Source organism: Alternaria viburni, assembly GCF_023758015.1.
Source record: "Alternaria viburni strain BMP 2772 chromosome Unknown scaffold_12, whole genome shotgun sequence".
Taxonomy (NCBI): Eukaryota; Fungi; Ascomycota; class Dothideomycetes; order Pleosporales; family Pleosporaceae; genus Alternaria; species Alternaria viburni.
Genome location: NW_026055781.1, coordinates 605,014 through 619,801, shown reverse-complemented (window position 1 = coordinate 619,801; position 14,788 = coordinate 605,014). Strand labels below are relative to the sequence as shown.

The following is a 14,788-nucleotide window of genomic DNA, read 5'->3' as shown; positions in this document are numbered from 1 at the left end:
CAGCCATGAACACATACCAGACACATGCATCCCATGCGCTTGTGTATCGCATGCGAGCATGGCGTGAGCTCCGCTGGGCCCCTCACGAAAGGCAGCCGATATGGAGCCAATCCACGCTGGGCGAGAGAGCGCTTTGTTAAGCAACATAAATACTGTTGACGCCTTGTTTTATCTCCATCTCTCAATCTTAACACTTACGTTCTATTCACTACGAGGTCTACTGGCAAGCCGTGCGCACGATGGCGATCTTTGATACAGCAGACCTCGCCGCAAAGGCTTTGAACGCCGGTCTTGCTACGTTTGTGATTCTCTTTACAGCAATATTGGGTCGCACATTATACATGCAGAAGCTGCATCCTCTTTCAAAGTTCCCGGGACCGTGGTATGCAACTTCGTTCTCCGTCGTGGGTGCTATAATCTCTGTGTTGCACAGAGAGCCTCAGTTCTTCATGTACTTGGTAGAGAAGTACGGAAGTAGGCGACCCTTTCATGTTCCTGCCCAACTGCAGCTTCTAACATTAACACAGCGGACCGCCCAATACGCATATCCCCTACGATGTTGCTCTTTCCCAAGCCGTCCGCCCTCAAAGACATCTATCGGGACCCACAGTGCAACACTAGGGCTGGCATGTACGACAGTGGAGCTTTGGGACCTCCGCATCTGGTTTCTACGATAGACGGTGAGAAGCACCGTGTCTTGCGCAAGGCTTTATCGAACGCACCATGGTCCATCGGTCCACTGAAGAACGCATGGGAGCCTCGCTTCGATAGCCACGTTTCCCTGCTCGTTGAGAAGCTGAGGGAACATGCTGAGGCCAAGCGCACCATCTGTCTCTCTGATAAGGTTGCCGAGTTTGCAGCCGATATCCTCAGCATAATCTCGTTCACGCAGCCCTTCGGCAGTGTTGAGAACCAGCGCGATGAAAAATACTTATTGACCAATTGGCGCAAAGGTTTGACATTCTTCGGCTTCTCGGGAAGATTTCGATTCTTGCGGGAGAGAATTCTGCGACTGCCTGTTCTAGGGGTCTGGCTGTTACCGACTACCTCTAATGACTACGGGATGGGCTGGTTGATGGGCGAGGCAGACCGCCAGGTCACCGTGCGAGAGCAGCAAAACAAAGAGAAGCCATACGATGGAAGGCCAGACTTCCTACAGCAGTAAGCATATTCAATGTTCCTTTAGGCATTGTATTCGTACTTATTGCATCCAGCTGTCTCGACGCCCGTTTTTCAGATGGCTCACCACTGACCCCGACGCAAAAGCGTGCCCATGTCACGCTTCTTTACCAAGCTGGAGCAGACACAACTGGCACAGCAATGGGTTGCATTCTCCGACTCATATTGTCAGACCCATCTACTCTCGCACGTGTTCGCGCAGAGCTCGATGCAGCAGATTCAGCAGGCCTTCTATCAACTCCAATCCGTTATGATGAAACCCTCCAGCATCTGCCGTTCTTCATTGCATGCATCAAGGAGGGGCTCCGCCTTTTCCCACCGGCCCCCAATCTGTTCCCTAGGGTGACACCAAAGGGTGGCAAAGTCGTTGATGAACACTATGTGCCTGGCGGAATGGATGTCACTAGCCAGGCGTACGTCGTGCAGCGAGACAAAGGCTTCTACGGGAAGAATGCTGAAGATTTCAAGCCTGAGAGATGGATGCAAGGTGAGAAGAGAAACTTCGAGCTGGAAGCAGCTCAGTTCACGTTCGGGATTGGACCGAGGATGTGTCTGGGCAAAGATGTCGCAAAGTTGGAGATGTACAAGCTGTTGCCGGAGGTAAGTTTTTCCTGAAATAGATCTCGCGATGTTTCTTGCTAACTTGAAAGATTATTCGTCGGTTCGACATCCAGATCAACAAATCCGGCAGATATGTCGTCGACGGCGGTGTGGCGTACAACGTCGACTTTCTGGTTGAATTGGCAGTTAGGTAATAAGTATAGTAAACCCCGGGTATATTCACGATGATGTTCAGGTACATCTCGCATGTCCACGACTCTACCGTGAGGAGTACCGAACATGTGCCGGGCGGGTAAAGAGGCTAAAGGGCCATGCTCGAAGAATCCCTTCCCCCGCACACTTAGCAGATACCAAGCCCATCGACCCTGCTTGACATAAACGATCTTTAATTTCTCCGATATGTCTTACATGGTGCACATGCGCTCTACACCGGGTACATTCTTGAGCCAGATCTGCCCAGTATGACCGACACTATGGAAGCTAGCTGTACGGGTGTAGTACTCTAAGAGACACATGTCAAGACGGGTATTTGCATCGTACTTTGAGATCATCAGATAGAAAACCCGGTTGGCATCGAATAACATCCGGGTCACAGATGAGATATATAGAGCCACCCAAGTCTTCACCATGAAAGTCACGGCCAATACCCAAGATGCATTTCTCTACCCTCAGCACCGTTCTGGCTTTGGCCAGCATCGCCACATGCACGCCTCTCGACCCTCGCCAGCAGACAGCTACAGCGCTTGATGCGGCCATGAAAGCGCGAGGCCGTTCCTACATCGGCACTTCTTTAACCATCCGCAATGACAACACCGAGCAGAACATCATCCGCAGTGCGGAATTCGGTTCCATTACGCCGGAGAATGCTATGAAGTGGGACGCCACAGAGCCCAATCGGGGCCAGTTCAACTGGGGACAGGCAGATGCTGTTGCGAACTTTGCGACCCAGAACAATAAGCAGGTAAGATATCCATCATAGCACTGCAGGTCAACTCTGGCAGTAATTAGAGCTGACGGGTACAATAGATGCGCTGCCATACATTAGTCTGGTACAGTCAGTTGCCAGGCTGGGTGAACCAAATCAACAACAACGCCACCTTGATGGGCGTAATGGAGAACCACATCAAGCAAGTCATGGGAAGATACAAGGGGAAATGTACCCACTGGGACGTCGTCAACGAAGGTACAAACACTATGTGAGAGCAAGAGACATGAACCCAGCTGACGTACTACCAATAGCACTCAACGAAGACGGCACAAACAGAGACAACGTCTTCCTCCGCGTAATCGGCGAACAATACCTCCCCATCGCCTTCCGCATGGCCGCTGCCGCCGACCCAACCACCAAACTCTACTACAACGACTACAATCTCGAATACGGCTCGGCCAAGCACCAAGGCGCTCTCCGCATCGTCAAGCTCGTGCAATCCTGGGGCGTCAAGATCGACGGCGTGGGTCTGCAGGGCCATGTGGTCTCTGAGCCTACAGGCACCCAGAGCGACATCACGCCCAGCACAGCGGTGTTGACCAAGGTACTTCAGGATTACGCTGATCTTGGTGTCGATGTTGCGTACACCGAGTTGGACGTACGATCTCGCACACCGAGTAACTCGCAGAAGTTGACGGATGCGGCGGCGGCTTGGGCGAGGATTGCTCAGAGTTGTATTAACGTGCAACGCTGTGTCGGCATGACTATCTGGGTAAGTTTCAGCTGTTTCACCCTTCATCTACCATGGCTTGAGTATGTGTGCTGACTTGTCGTGATCAGGGTGTTGCGGACAAGTATTCCTGGGTTCCTGGCACCTTCAACGGTGAGGGATCTGCATTGCTCTGGACGGACAACTTCCAGAAGAAGCCTGCTTACACAGCTTTCTTGGATGTGTTGAACGGAAAGAACACAACGCAGACGTAAGCGTCCTTTGTTGCTGAAATTGAGCGAAAAGGTATTGAGGGTTTACCTGTCAAAGAGAAGGAGTGGGTTGCACGCCTGTATACTTTCAGTTTCCAGATCCTCTTCTACTGAATACGATTCCGTTCGACTTCAACGTGCCTTCTCCATCCTCATCTCTGTCTTCTCTTACTGTCTGGTATCTGCTCTCCACCTCCGTCTACGCCTTCTTTCCTACCAAACCATCAAAGTGCTCGAAGCAGAATTTTCCTCCGACAAAACACGTCGCTACCCACTTCAACCACGCTGCGCTTAAGAAACCAACACCATGCTCTTTCAATCTCTTCATGAACATGAGTGTCTCAACTGCGTGAGCGCCGTAGAGGAAGTAGAACAACCCAGTCTGAATCCATCGTCCAGCTGTAGCAACGTTTTCCGGAAGCGGTGAGTTAAGGTTACCAGGATGAAGTATGGCGGGGGTAGGAGCAGCGGCAAGGGCCATTACGATGCCACAGATGATGATGGGCTTAAGGTGTGGGCTCGAAGGCGGCGTGTATGTGTTGCGAAGATTTTTTGGCGCCATGTTTGGCGATGTTGCTTCTGGCGTTTGGTGGCTGAAATTCTGCTGGGTCGTTTCTCTGGATGCTACTGAACTGTGTGAGCATCCACCACAGATTGTAGGTACTTAGTGATGAAGCTTTTCGAGGGAGAAGCATACCAGCGAGGAAACCACGAATGACGGGGGATTGTGTTTAGTATCCTGCACAGGCCTGCGTACCGTTATTTCTCAACTTCGGAGACGTGAACGAAACACTCGAAAACAGACAAATAAGTTGTTCTTCGTTCGTCCGTCGAAATGTGACGCGTTGCTACACGGTTTCCACCTGCTGCCGAGGTACTTTTAACCGCCAAGCCTCCCCATTTGCATCCTCGATTGACAACGACAGTCGCACCCAACGAGTCAGCGCCGTCGCGGACAACATCGAAGCCGCAGACCTACCACCTGCATAACCCTTACAGCATCTATAAGCACAAAACACCAAACTCACGCGTCTCCTCCCGACTCCAACCAACCCACCCGCTCAAAGTGGGGCCATTTACCGCATACGGCAGTCTGACATTGCAAACCGTGGATTACTGGAACGGCTGCAAACGTATACTTAGCCTTGCGATTATGCAGCAAAATGTGATCACATGAAGCGCTAAGGACCCTTTTTTGGGGGGAGGGGGCGACGGCGCGGCGTTGGTAAAGTAGTGGGTTGTTGCTAGGAATCGGGGGCCGTTCATGCAGCCGTGTGGCACGGGCGGGTGTTGAGGGGGAACTTTGGAAGCAGGAAGGGGGAGATTATCGTAGACTGCGATGTGAGGAATACGACTTGTTAGGCTAGGCGTTGGGTTTGAGGGAGTCGGTTGTGTATGTTGATTAATGGTGCTGGCTTGAGTGCAAGTGTTCAGAGAGATGTGGAGAGAAGCACCGGGTTTGTTGAGAGTTTGGTACAACTATGCACCAACGCTTGATGCGGAGCCGCAGAACGCCTTTCCACAACACAACCACCAAATACTTCTACTTAAGAAAGCTGCTAGGAAACCTTCCTATCCTTCCCAACTTCCACTAAACCTTCCCAAACTCGCTCCATCGCAGCAGACACGGCAATGCACAACCCTCTTCCTACCGACCCACGCACCCCTACCCCTCGGGCTTGATCCCGTGCCGCTTCCCTCACAAGATCTCACCCGTCATCCGCATTCCACCAACCCAACCCACACACACCACACTACATCCCCCTAATTAACCCATTTCCACTCCTTCAATACAGCACCCTACAGGGAACAACCCGCCAACCCATTCACCACACGACTCGCCAAACAACGGGAGGTAAGTATACCGGTGTGACAATCCACTCTTTCCACACAAGGAACCCAGTTCGCAGCCAATGACCGTGCGCTGCGCGTGCGCATCCCGTGCAGTAGAGCGAGTGTCGCGCTTTTCGCTTTTTCTCGCCTTTTTGCGTGGTGCAGTGTGAGCATGGATCAAGGTGGTTGTGTTGCAGTGATCGATGAGAGTTGGGGAAGTTGCTGCATGGGGAAATGGCGGGTGGGTTGTGGTGGGTGTTGTTGTCTTGGGTGTGGGATGGGGTGGTGAGGTGGGTTGTAGTGGGCTGCGAAGAGAGGGATGATTCTCTCTCATTCGTGCTTTGACCTGTTTATTGACATTATAGTGGCAGCAGGGCATAATTGTGCGAATGTTGGACAGGTGGCTTTTCCTAATATTACATCTGTCTACCTTCCTTCGTCGAAAGTATCGCCGCAACCTCGTTTTCCTTTTTCAACATCAAGCCATCACGTCTTGTCTATCTCACGCAGTCTCTGACTAGACAGCGCTCACTTCGGCCTTCATGACCTTGTCGTCAATCGGTTTTGTAGTTTCCAGAACTGGTGTAGTGACCGCTGAATCGTTTCGCTGGATGTGGGGTATAGAACCGATGGTCGGGGTTGTTGTTGAAACGGGACTCGCAACAGGACTGAGGTTGCTGAGCGTGCAGTTCAGACGTAACACCCGGTACGAACTTGATTCGTTTGAGAAGCGGAAAGAGGGAAACTCTGTAGCGTCGAAGAAGGGTCGCATTTTGCAAAGAACGGCTTTGGAGATTTGTTTCAAGAGACGGAGTTTGAAGGGCTGTGGAATGTTGTACTGGAGCATCACTAGAAGCCTATAGAGCTCTCTATATAGTTTGCATTTCTCGTCTGGCCCCTCGGAGATGGCGCAGTCTCGATCGAATGGACTTTAAATGAACGGACGAGCGCGCTTGAAGAACAATACTAAGACATTTTGGTGGCGTTTGAGGAAGGGATGAGCGTTGTAAGCGACATTGGGAGCGATGAAAGTAGAGTCGGCCGATATGAAGATGCAAGATCAGATATCGAAAAGCAGACAAGGTAAAGAAGATGAGCGGGCCATGTGAGATTTGAGTAAAAAACTTGGACCCGGATTCCTGAAGTGGAGCACTGTGCCACTTCGTGTAAGCAGGGCATCAGCCTATCAGTACCCAATATCACACGTCGTAACATCCTCGACAAAATGCTTCTCGCGATAGCTCCTCGTCCACCAAAGATACCACGGTACAACATTCATCTTAATCTTGTGACCCAACCTAAAATGACGATGTACGAAGTCAGTGTGTGTCTCACACGCAGTCCGTACATGGGAGATCTTACCAAGGCGTATCCTGCACCGTCTTGACCACACTCTGACTCTCATCGAACGCAGTGTCGATACGAGCACGTCTCAGAGTCTCGTACGCATCAAACGCTTCTTTGACCGGTACACCCTCATCGCGTTTACTCTCCATCCACTTGGCCAAGCAGCGCGAGAACAAGACACCATCTTCAAAGACAATACCCGTCGACTCGCCTTGCGGAGGCATAGCATGAGCAGAGTCTCCAATCAGCATAACGCGGTCGGTAGCCCATCTACCTCCCTTGGAGAGCGTAAACACAGGCCAGAGATACAGACCCTCTGCGTCTTCAATCCAATGCGCAATTTGCGGGTTCGCAGCACCAGAATACCGCTCCAGCATTTCGTCCCGCGTCTTCTGCGCATCGGTGCCTGCTGCCTTCCAGCCGTTTCGGTCGGCGATCTCGGGGACTTGCATCAGTGCGCCTACGTAGATGCTTTCGCGGGCTTGGTCGTGGAAAGACGTCAACATCATGCCGCGACGGCCAAAGTTCATGCCGCTGACGTCAAAGTGCGTGGGCTCGTAGTCTTTGCTGTCTTCGGACATCTTTCGTCGTGGGGCAAAGCCAAAGGCGTTGCAAATTCCGCTGTACATTGCTTTGCGCTCGGGCTCGACGTGCTTGAGGCGGGTGACGCTGTGGATGCCGTCGCATCCGATTAGTATGTCTGCGGTTGCGCTTCCGCCGTCTTCAAAGTCGATGGTGACGCTGGTGTCGCTTTCGCTGATCTTGGTCGTTTTCTTGCCACAGATGAGCTTGATGTTGGGCTGCTTCTCGATGGCGGCGAGCACTCCCTTGAGTGCTTCTCCTCTTGTGATTCGCAAAGCAGTAAATGGAGGGTCGCCCAATCCCTTTCCGTCTGGTCCTTTGAATGAGCTCTCTGCTATCTTGACGTTGGTGTAGAGGTCGAAGACTTCGACTGCGAGACACTCGGCGCCATATCCTTTGGCGCGGATCTCATCGAGAGCTCCTAGATGTGATAGGAGACGCAGAGCGTTGGGTGTGAGGTTTACGGCACCGCCGATTGTCGCGGGCTCAGGTCGAATCTCGAATATGGTGATGTTTGGTGGTGATGAAACAGGCGCGAACTTTGTGAGGGAGAGGGCAGTTGTTAGGCCAGCTATGCCACCACCTAAGATGATGATGTCCATCGGCGTTGGAGAGGCCATGGTGGGATGTGTGCGAGTATTGCTTTTCAGGGTCGTAGTAACAGCCCTTGATAGACACTAGGCCTGTCTTTGAATGACTTGTGTACTCGTCAACGGTGAGATGTCGAAGAGTGAACTTGAATTTCAAATACAGAAAGCTGTACATATACACTTTACCCCAGAATGCTTGCCACACATCGGATGGGAACCCCTTGTTCGTGTACCCGTGGAGGCCTGACCTAGCGCGGACTGTGCACGTAGGTGGTACTCCGGCGTGTTGAGTTCTCGGTAAAACGTTGGGGAACCGATCAACTAACATCATCAGTCTAGCAAGCCCGAACGGCCCGCCAACGTTGACTTATGCGCATGCCTGGTTGCGATATATGCAGGGCTCCTGTTATCAGTAGAAAAGGATGTCAGGTACAGGCAAATCCTGGGTAACAGAATGTTGGTATTTCGCTACAGATCCAAATTCCAAACGCCGGTCCATCATGCCTACTAACTTACAGGATATACATTGTGCGCTAACAAGTTCTCCATCCACTGAAATGCCTCTACTGCTTCTTCTGCGCGTTGGGGCCCATCTCCTTACTGAAGGCGAAGTATGAAACCTCGAGACTGGTGAGGGCTCGGATACCGACCAGAAGGATGAGGAACAGCGGGATAATAGCAGCGAATCCCATGAAGATGCCGGGTGTGAAGTACTGGTACTTCTCGAACAGGCCGCCCTCCGTCGAGTTTGCCCGCTTGGCATGCGAAGAGAGATCGCGCTTCAGCTCCATCTGCACGGATTCTGGGAAGGAGGTCTCCATCTCGTAGGTGTGGTGCTCGAGCGACTCCTTGGCTTGCGCCTCGGTGGGAGGGGTGGTGATGTAGATGAAGGTGTAGTCCTGGGACTTGGCCGAGTTGACAATCAGGTTGTCGAACTTGGTGTCTGTACTGGTCAGCCCGGGTAGAGTATCCTGAGTATGTACTGCCTACCATCGCGTTGAAGTTGCTCGATGCGGAACGCCTGCGAGCCTGGGCGCACTGGGTTGGTTGTTCGACCGAAGAATCCACCATCCTGCCCACACTTGGACACCAGATGGTCGGCGAGGGCTCCCGCATCGACAGTGCCAACAACGTCGGGAATCGCCACAGTCGACTTGACTTCGGAGTGCTGGCCAGACATGTACTGGCTCAGTTGTGGCATGGCGCGTCCGTCTGCGTAGTCGGCGGCGGAAACGCCATCCTGCTCGATGATGATGTACGACTTGGTCGGGCAGTGCTCGAGGGCCTTGAGGATGTCGACGGTGACTTCGGATGACTCAGCGATGGCGGCGTCGTTGCTGGGGATTAGGAGGCTGCAGCTGTTAGCTTGGACGTCAGGATGCGCGGCGTGCGGTGACGGAGGCGTACTCGGCCGTGGAGAAGAGGAAGAAGGGCGACGTGTTGCGGAAGGCGAGGGCCGAGGGCAGCGCTGCCAGAGCGAGGGCGCCGACGAGTGACTTGACCATGATGGGGGCGAGGGCGGGTGCGTGGGTGGTCGGCGGGCGATGGTGTTGTTCGCGCTGTGAAGCTCCAACGCGGCGACCATGGGCGCCCGGAACTAGCCGTAGCCTCGATTGGCCGGACCCTGGGTATGACGCGCCCATGGAATTTCCGATGCGAGCGACAGCTCCCACATCAGCAATCAATTCACGCCCTCCTCCAAAGCCCGACGTGTCGGCGCCCGGCTGCTCCGTCGTATGAGTCGACCTTGACTCATCACAGCGCCCGCATAATCTGCAACTGCCTTTCTTAGTGTCCTTTCACGCACCTTCCCCAGTATAAGGCTCGCCACTGCAAAGCCTCCCACCACAGCAACAAAGCGACCGCCCTCTCTTTACCAGTTCAGCAGGCCACACATTTACTAGAGCCTGCAGCAATAATCTTTCCTTTCCACCCTCGGCGGTTCAACGCTTACACACCATCGTTTGGCCAGCGCTCGAAACTGCCGCAATCCAATCGACAACATGTCGGCTCCTGCACTTGCACCTCAACCACCTGCCGCAGGCCCATCCGATGCCTCGAGAGGCGCACGAGGACGGCGGCGACCACGAGGCCGAAATACAAACGCGAACACGGCCGCACAGTCAGAGCAAGCAGAGCAAACACAGGCGCAAGCAGCACAGCAGCCACAGAGGGGCGGCGGGCGCGGTGGTAGAGGACGAGGGCGAGGAGGCCAGGCCGACAGTGGGCGACCGTCGCAACCAAATGCGGCTGCCCTCGAATTTGTGCCCTCATCCGTGCAACAAGCAGCGCATCGAGGTGGAAGAGGCGGACGTGGCGGTGCGCGAGGTGGCCGGGCAAGAGGCGGCGCAGAGCGGTTTCCACAGCGCATGGCTGCCGGTGGCCGTCAATTCGGTGGACAGTTGACTGTAGAAGACGATGCGGCTTCTGCCATCTCAGAAGCTCCGCCAGGACTACAAGCAGATGCCCCAGCCTTCCAGCCAGGCCAACCCATCGCCCCCCGCAAATCACGACCGCCGCGCCAGAAGCAGCCGCAAGCACCCAAATCCACCGCGCCCGACATCGCCACCAGGACACACGAGGATATCGATAATGGTCACTACGAATGTGCCATCTGCACTGAAGACGTCACAAGGCGTTCACGGGGGGTATGGTCGTGCAGAACATGCTGGACTGTGTTCCATCTGGGCTGCATCAAGAAGTGGTCAACAAACGAGGGTTCGGCTGCAGCGCGACAGCAGACTCAAGATGGGGAGACGCCTCCTCCGAGGCAGTGGCGCTGCCCCGGCTGCAACCTACCAAAGGACACTCTACCCAAGAACTTCCACTGTTGGTGCGAGAAGGAGCTGGATCCGCGTTCAACACCCGGTCTACCACCATTCTCGTGTGGCCAGACTTGCTCACGACCCCGACTTCTCCCCAAGCCCTGTCCACACCCTTGCGGCTCGACGTGTCATGCCGGCCCCTGTCCTCCGTGTGGCTTGATGGGTCCCACGCAACACTGCTTCTGCGGGAAGAGGTCCGTCACTCGCCGTTGTATTGATACCGACTATGAGAATGGCTGGAGTTGCGGCGATGTCTGTGGAGGTTTGATGTCTTGTGGTGAGCACAGATGCGATCGACCTTGTCACGACGGTCCTTGCGGTGCCTGCGAGGTACGAGTGCCGGCACGTTGCTATTGCGGACAGATACAAAAAGACATTCTATGTCATGACCGGGCAGAAGAGAAGCAGAGCAGTCAGTCCCATGTCGCCACAGACGGTGCTGCAACAGTAGAGACCTGGATAGGATCCTTCCAGTGCCTTAATCAGTGCGGACGCTCATTCGATTGCGGGAAGCACATTTGTGAGATGGCATGTCATTCACAGGATACGCAAGCACCTCATTGTCCGCGATCTCCAGACCGAGTCAACCGCTGTCCTTGTGGCAAGACCGCTTTGAGAGACATGTCTGGCAACCCACGCACGACTTGCGAAGATCCGATCCCCAATTGCGACAAACCTTGTGGTCAAACACTCGCATGTGGTCACCAGTGCGAGCAGCTCTGTCATCAAGGCGAATGTCGGCCTTGCTTGTTGACGGTTGACATATCATGTAGGTGTGGACGCACATCATCCAGGACCATCTGCCACCAAGGCATGGACGAGCCTCCCCAGTGCAGGCGCATCTGCAAAGTCTCGTTGAACTGCGGGCGTCACGAGTGCGGCGAGCACTGCTGCGCTGGAGAGAAGAAAGCTGCGGAACGTCAGTCGAACCGCCGTAAAGGAAGGCCTTTGAACTCGGCTCCCCGTCAGGCTCACGAGAACTTTGAAGCCGAGCACATATGCACGCGGAGCTGTGGTCGACAATTGAAGTGCGGCAACCCCGAACATCGCTGCCAGGAACTTTGTCATAAGGGTCCGTGTGGCACCTGTCGCGATGCCATTTTCGATGAGCTTAGCTGTCACTGTGGACGGACTGTGCTACAACCACCATTACCATGCGGTACAAAACCTCCACCGTGTCGCTTCAAGTGCGAGCGACCTAAGGACTGCGGTCATCCCCAACTGGACCACAGTTGCCACCTGGATGACCAGCCATGTCCGAAGTGCGCTTTCCTTACCGCCAAGCCCTGTCTATGTGGCAAGAGTGTTCTCAAAAACCAGCCATGTTGGCTGACCGAGGTACGCTGTGGCCAAGTCTGCGGACGTACGCTCAAGTGTGGCACACACAAGTGTCAGAAGCAATGCCATCGACCCGGAGAGTGCGAAGAGCCATGTACCCAGGCATGTGGCAAAGAGCTTAGCACCTGTGGTCATCCGTGTTTGGCACCCTGTCACTTCCCTCAACCCTGCAAAGAAGAGAAACCGTGTCCCCACAAGATCTTTGTTACTTGCGAGTGCCAGAGAATTAAGCAAGAGGCCAAATGCAATGCTTCGCGCAACGGAGATGGCAACCAGAAGAAGGTGCTCAAGTGCGACGAAGAGTGCGCAAGGTTAGAGCGTAATCGTGTTCTAGCACTTGCACTCAACGTTGATCCGGAGCACCAGAATGACCACATTCCATACTCAGACGCCACACTGAACATGTACCAGCAAAATTCTACCTGGGCAGCGACTCAGGAGAAGCAGCTTAGACTTTTCGCTGCCGACCCAGATGAGAAGCGTCTTCGATTCAAGCCAATGCCCCGTAGTCAGCGCGCCTTCATCCACCACCTGGCTGAAGATTTTGGCATGGACTCAGAGAGCATGGATCCAGAACCACATCGACATGTGGCCATCTTCAAGACCCCCAAGTTCGTCATGGCCCCGATGCGGACACTAGCAGACTGCGCCAGAACTCGTCAAGTTCAACAACGTCTTGCGCCAGCGCCAGCACCAGCAGTGTCTTCCACTGCCACATTGCGCCCCAAGCCCAGCAACACCAATGGCGACCCCTATAACGCGTTCCTCATCTTGAACCCCCGCTTTGCGCTCACTATCGAAGAGCTCAACCCCATCATCAAGAGTGTACTCGCAACGACATCGTTCCGATGCGAGCTAGAGGTTACCTTCCTTCCCAGCGAAGCCGTAGCTTTGAAGCCACCTCTAGCAGCTCGGCTCAGCATTCCAGAACGCGAAATGCAGACCATGCTCGAATCGATCCAAGCACCGCTAACCAAAGCTCTCACCACGCAAAACATCGGCAAAAGCATGCAGCTTGCGCGTCTCGACTCCTCACTCAACATCCTGCGCAAAGAGTCGGATGTAGGTCCCGGTTCAGGCTGGAGCGAAGTGGCAGCCTCGAAGGGTGTTCCAAATCGCCAGCTTCCGAAGACTACTTCCTTCGGGAACAAGGGCGGCTTTGCGGTGCTCAGCTTGAGTAGCAAGAAGAAGAAAATGAAGGAAGTACCTGTTGAGGTTGCAGAGAGCTGGGAGGAGGCTGAGGAGGAGGAAGAGCAGAAGGAGAAGGTTAGTGGGGCTAACAGCGCTGTCATGAGCGAGGATGAAGGCGCTTCCAAGGATGTGCCTCAGGCTTCGGGCAGTACGCCGGCTAGCGACGAGAATCATGTCGCGCCGAAAGACGATGCTGAGCTCGACACTAAGCCACTACCGGGACGTTGGTCGGATCTGGATGATGAGTAGACTAGCAGCTGCGTGTGTAAAACGTAGATACCGACGAAAGACTATACCAGTACCAAACAGCTTTCTCACAGCCTATAGTCTACAACAACTGTGAAGGCAGAAGAAGACGAGCCACTTTGTTTTAGTTTCTCCAAACTGTTCGCAGCTCTATAGGGTATTTAAGTCACGGTATCAAAACCTTTTTTGTTGAATCGTCATAACAACCAACAAACCAACCAGTCAAAAACGCCTAACATATGCAACCCACAACTCCATCTCCCAAGAGCTTCCCAGTAGCCACGACGGCAAAGGCGCCCAAACTCAGAAGTTATTCTGCTCCCTCTGCTGCCTCTCCGCCTCACCCTCGCTAACAATCCTCTTACCCAGCCACTCCGTCTGAAAGCTCTCATTCAGCTTCGACAGATCCTGGATGACCAGCCGGCAAGTCGCCATGACCGCTTCCTTGGGTGTAATAGACCCGTCGGTTTGGACGCGCAGTTCAAACGTGGCGAAGAGCGGGTGGGGCACTTTGTAGGCGGCGAACATGACGGCGGGGTTCTTGAGGAGCCGCTGCGCGAGGAGGTTGCCGAGCGTGTGGTCTTCTTTGTTGAAGGTGAAGACGGCCGTGTTGGGGACGCCTGTGCGAGGGTTGTTAGTTGGTGGGTGGAAGGGGGGAGGGAGTGTGGGTGGAAGGGATGGGGTGGAGTGCTACGTACGTGTCTCTGCCTTTTCCTCGACTTTCTGCTGGCCTTCGTCTAACAGGAAGAGCTCGAATCTGTTCTCGTAGTCGTGGTCAGCTTTGTGCGTTACATGCCGATTGTCTTTTGAGCTGTCGCGCAGTGCACAGTTTGGATTTTGCTCTATCAGTTGGCCGATCTTCGAGGAGAAGCATGTGCTTGGGTTGTCGCTCATTGGTTGGGGGTATCGAGCGTCTCGTTCGTTGGGGCGTTAGCGTGGTATAGTCGTGACTTTCGTTGTGTCGCACGCTCTTGCCATCGGGGGTGTATATATGCGGCGCAGCGCGCTCTCGTGGTCACGCGGTAGTGTCGTGCGCCCATAGGAATGTGCGTCATTTCGTTGTTTTCACGCGCTCGTGGTGGAAGCAGCGAACGCGCCGTGTAGGTTCGTCGTCACCGTGGTGTTGAACTGACATCGTCGACTGTGGACTGCGCGTACAGAGATACTGTGCTGAAGAAGATGAACTG

The 14,788-nt window shown here is 54.0% G+C and overlaps 6 protein-coding genes across 6 annotated transcripts; 3 read left to right on the top strand and 3 right to left on the bottom strand.

Annotated features, from left to right (window-relative positions):
* Positions 1 to 239: 239 nt before the first annotated feature.
* On the top strand, positions 240 to 1,934 carry J4E79_006252 (uncharacterized protein; the record flags this gene model as incomplete). The annotated part of the gene is made up of 4 exons (XM_049355123.1): positions 240 to 474; positions 528 to 1,161; positions 1,215 to 1,779; positions 1,830 to 1,934. 4 exons carry the CDS (start codon positions 240 to 242, stop codon positions 1,932 to 1,934), a joined length of 1,539 nt encoding a protein of 512 aa, XP_049210519.1.
* A 458-nt stretch (positions 1,935 to 2,392) lies between these two features.
* Positions 2,393 to 3,652, top strand: XYL1_3 (NAD(P)H-dependent D-xylose reductase (XR); the record flags this gene model as incomplete). Its single annotated transcript, XM_049355122.1, has 4 exons — positions 2,393 to 2,701; positions 2,767 to 2,923; positions 2,980 to 3,440; positions 3,509 to 3,652. 4 exons carry the CDS (start codon positions 2,393 to 2,395, stop codon positions 3,650 to 3,652), a joined length of 1,071 nt encoding a protein of 356 aa, XP_049210518.1.
* A 3,016-nt stretch (positions 3,653 to 6,668) lies between these two features.
* On the bottom strand, positions 6,669 to 8,031 carry J4E79_006250 (uncharacterized protein; the record flags this gene model as incomplete). Its single annotated transcript, XM_049355121.1, has 2 exons — positions 6,669 to 6,780; positions 6,845 to 8,031. The coding sequence occupies 2 exons, from the start codon at positions 8,029 to 8,031 to the stop codon at positions 6,669 to 6,671; spliced, it is 1,299 nt and encodes a 432-aa protein (XP_049210517.1).
* Positions 8,032 to 8,564: 533 nt separating this feature from the next.
* On the bottom strand, positions 8,565 to 9,506 carry J4E79_006249 (uncharacterized protein; the record flags this gene model as incomplete). The annotated part of the gene is made up of 3 exons (XM_049355120.1): positions 8,565 to 8,944; positions 8,992 to 9,353; positions 9,409 to 9,506. 3 exons carry the CDS (start codon positions 9,504 to 9,506, stop codon positions 8,565 to 8,567), a joined length of 840 nt encoding a protein of 279 aa, XP_049210516.1.
* Positions 9,507 to 10,004: 498 nt separating this feature from the next.
* Positions 10,005 to 13,604, top strand: J4E79_006248 (uncharacterized protein; the record flags this gene model as incomplete). Its single annotated transcript, XM_049355119.1, has 1 exon — positions 10,005 to 13,604. One exon carries the CDS (start codon positions 10,005 to 10,007, stop codon positions 13,602 to 13,604), a length of 3,600 nt encoding a protein of 1,199 aa, XP_049210515.1.
* Positions 13,605 to 13,904: 300 nt separating this feature from the next.
* J4E79_006247 (uncharacterized protein) lies at positions 13,905 to 14,495 on the bottom strand (the record flags this gene model as incomplete). The annotated part of the gene is made up of 2 exons (XM_049355118.1): positions 13,905 to 14,221; positions 14,300 to 14,495. The coding sequence occupies 2 exons, from the start codon at positions 14,493 to 14,495 to the stop codon at positions 13,905 to 13,907; spliced, it is 513 nt and encodes a 170-aa protein (XP_049210514.1).
* Positions 14,496 to 14,788: the final 293 nt, after the last annotated feature.